We start from the raw sequence: 1,148 nt of genomic DNA on the forward strand, positions 1-1,148 counted from the left end.
ACACACACACACACACACTCACACACACACACATACACACACACACACACACACACACACTACTATTCAAATACTACATATAGATAAATTCCTGTAGTGCCCACATGATTTACCAAATTGTCACACACACACAACATACACACTTTACTATACAAATGCTACATATAGATTAATTCCTGTAATGCTCACCAAGTGCTGTTGTTATTCTCATTATTGAATGAGAGAGTGAGACAAAGACAGAGAGACCACCTGATCCCTGGCCACATACAGGAAGTGCAAGTGCTTAGAACACGGCCACCATGTTCCGGGTACCCAGCCCGGTGGATGACTTATTATAGTCTACTGCTTCTTACATGACCAGAAACCTAAAGAAAAGCTGGTGCCATCTTTATAAAAGATGGTCTGGAGCAGTCAGGGAAGCTTTCTCTCTACCTTGCTTTACTGTAATTGGGTCACATAAAATTAGAAGCTGGCAGTTTGAGGATTGGATTAACTCTGTTTATCTCCAAAGAGAGAGAGAGGAGACACAGGAAGATAGACATCCTTGCCTGTCTTAGCTGTAGAGAATAAGATGTTCTTATTTGTCAGGTTCCTGTTATTGGTGACATGTGTACTCTTCACCAGGAACCATCATTACCTGGGAAGGCAAGGACCCCATTTGAAAGACTAAACGATATCAGCAATCTTCTCTGGAGAATGACTTAAATATATTTTTTAAAGAATATATTGAAATTAAATGAATCTATTGAAACTCCTCTGGACATGATACTCATATATATTTCACTAATTGATATTTAAGAAAAGGAGCTATGCTAACCAATGAATTCATTCAACAAATGCTTGCTTTTGCCTTTTCTGTATCCTAGGGCACCCCTGGGGTCCGTGGGAAGAAGGGTCCGAAGGGGAGACAGGTATGTTCTTTGTCCTTGAGGTCCAGCATGATCTAGTCTTGTTTGTTTCTCGCTTCTTTAAATGTTCCTGAGTGTCTCTGTCTTTGTTTGTTGTGCTGCTTTAACATTGTAGCAGATAATACTTGATACAGCAAAGAACCCAATCACAAAGGAACTCGCACAATATGTACTCACTGATAAATGGATATTAGCCCAGAAACTTAGGATACCCAAGATATAAGATACAATTTGCTAAAC

At 39.6% G+C, this 1,148-nt stretch overlaps 1 protein-coding gene across 2 annotated transcripts in view; it reads left to right on the forward strand.

Moving 5' to 3' along the window:
• The window catches only part of Col24a1 (collagen type XXIV alpha 1 chain), a 265,128-nt gene that overhangs the window by 50,921 nt on the left and 213,059 nt on the right, over window positions 1-1,148 (forward strand). For both annotated transcript variants that reach the window (XM_021158013.2, XM_021158014.2), the window contains exon 12: window positions 867-911. In XM_021158013.2, coding sequence (XP_021013672.1) covers window positions 867-911 — 45 coding nt within the window. The remainder of the gene's footprint in view (window positions 1-866; window positions 912-1,148) is intronic.

The sequence above is a fragment of the Mus caroli genome, chromosome 3 (assembly GCF_900094665.2).
Source record: "Mus caroli chromosome 3, CAROLI_EIJ_v1.1, whole genome shotgun sequence".
Taxonomy (NCBI): Eukaryota; Metazoa; Chordata; class Mammalia; order Rodentia; family Muridae; genus Mus; species Mus caroli.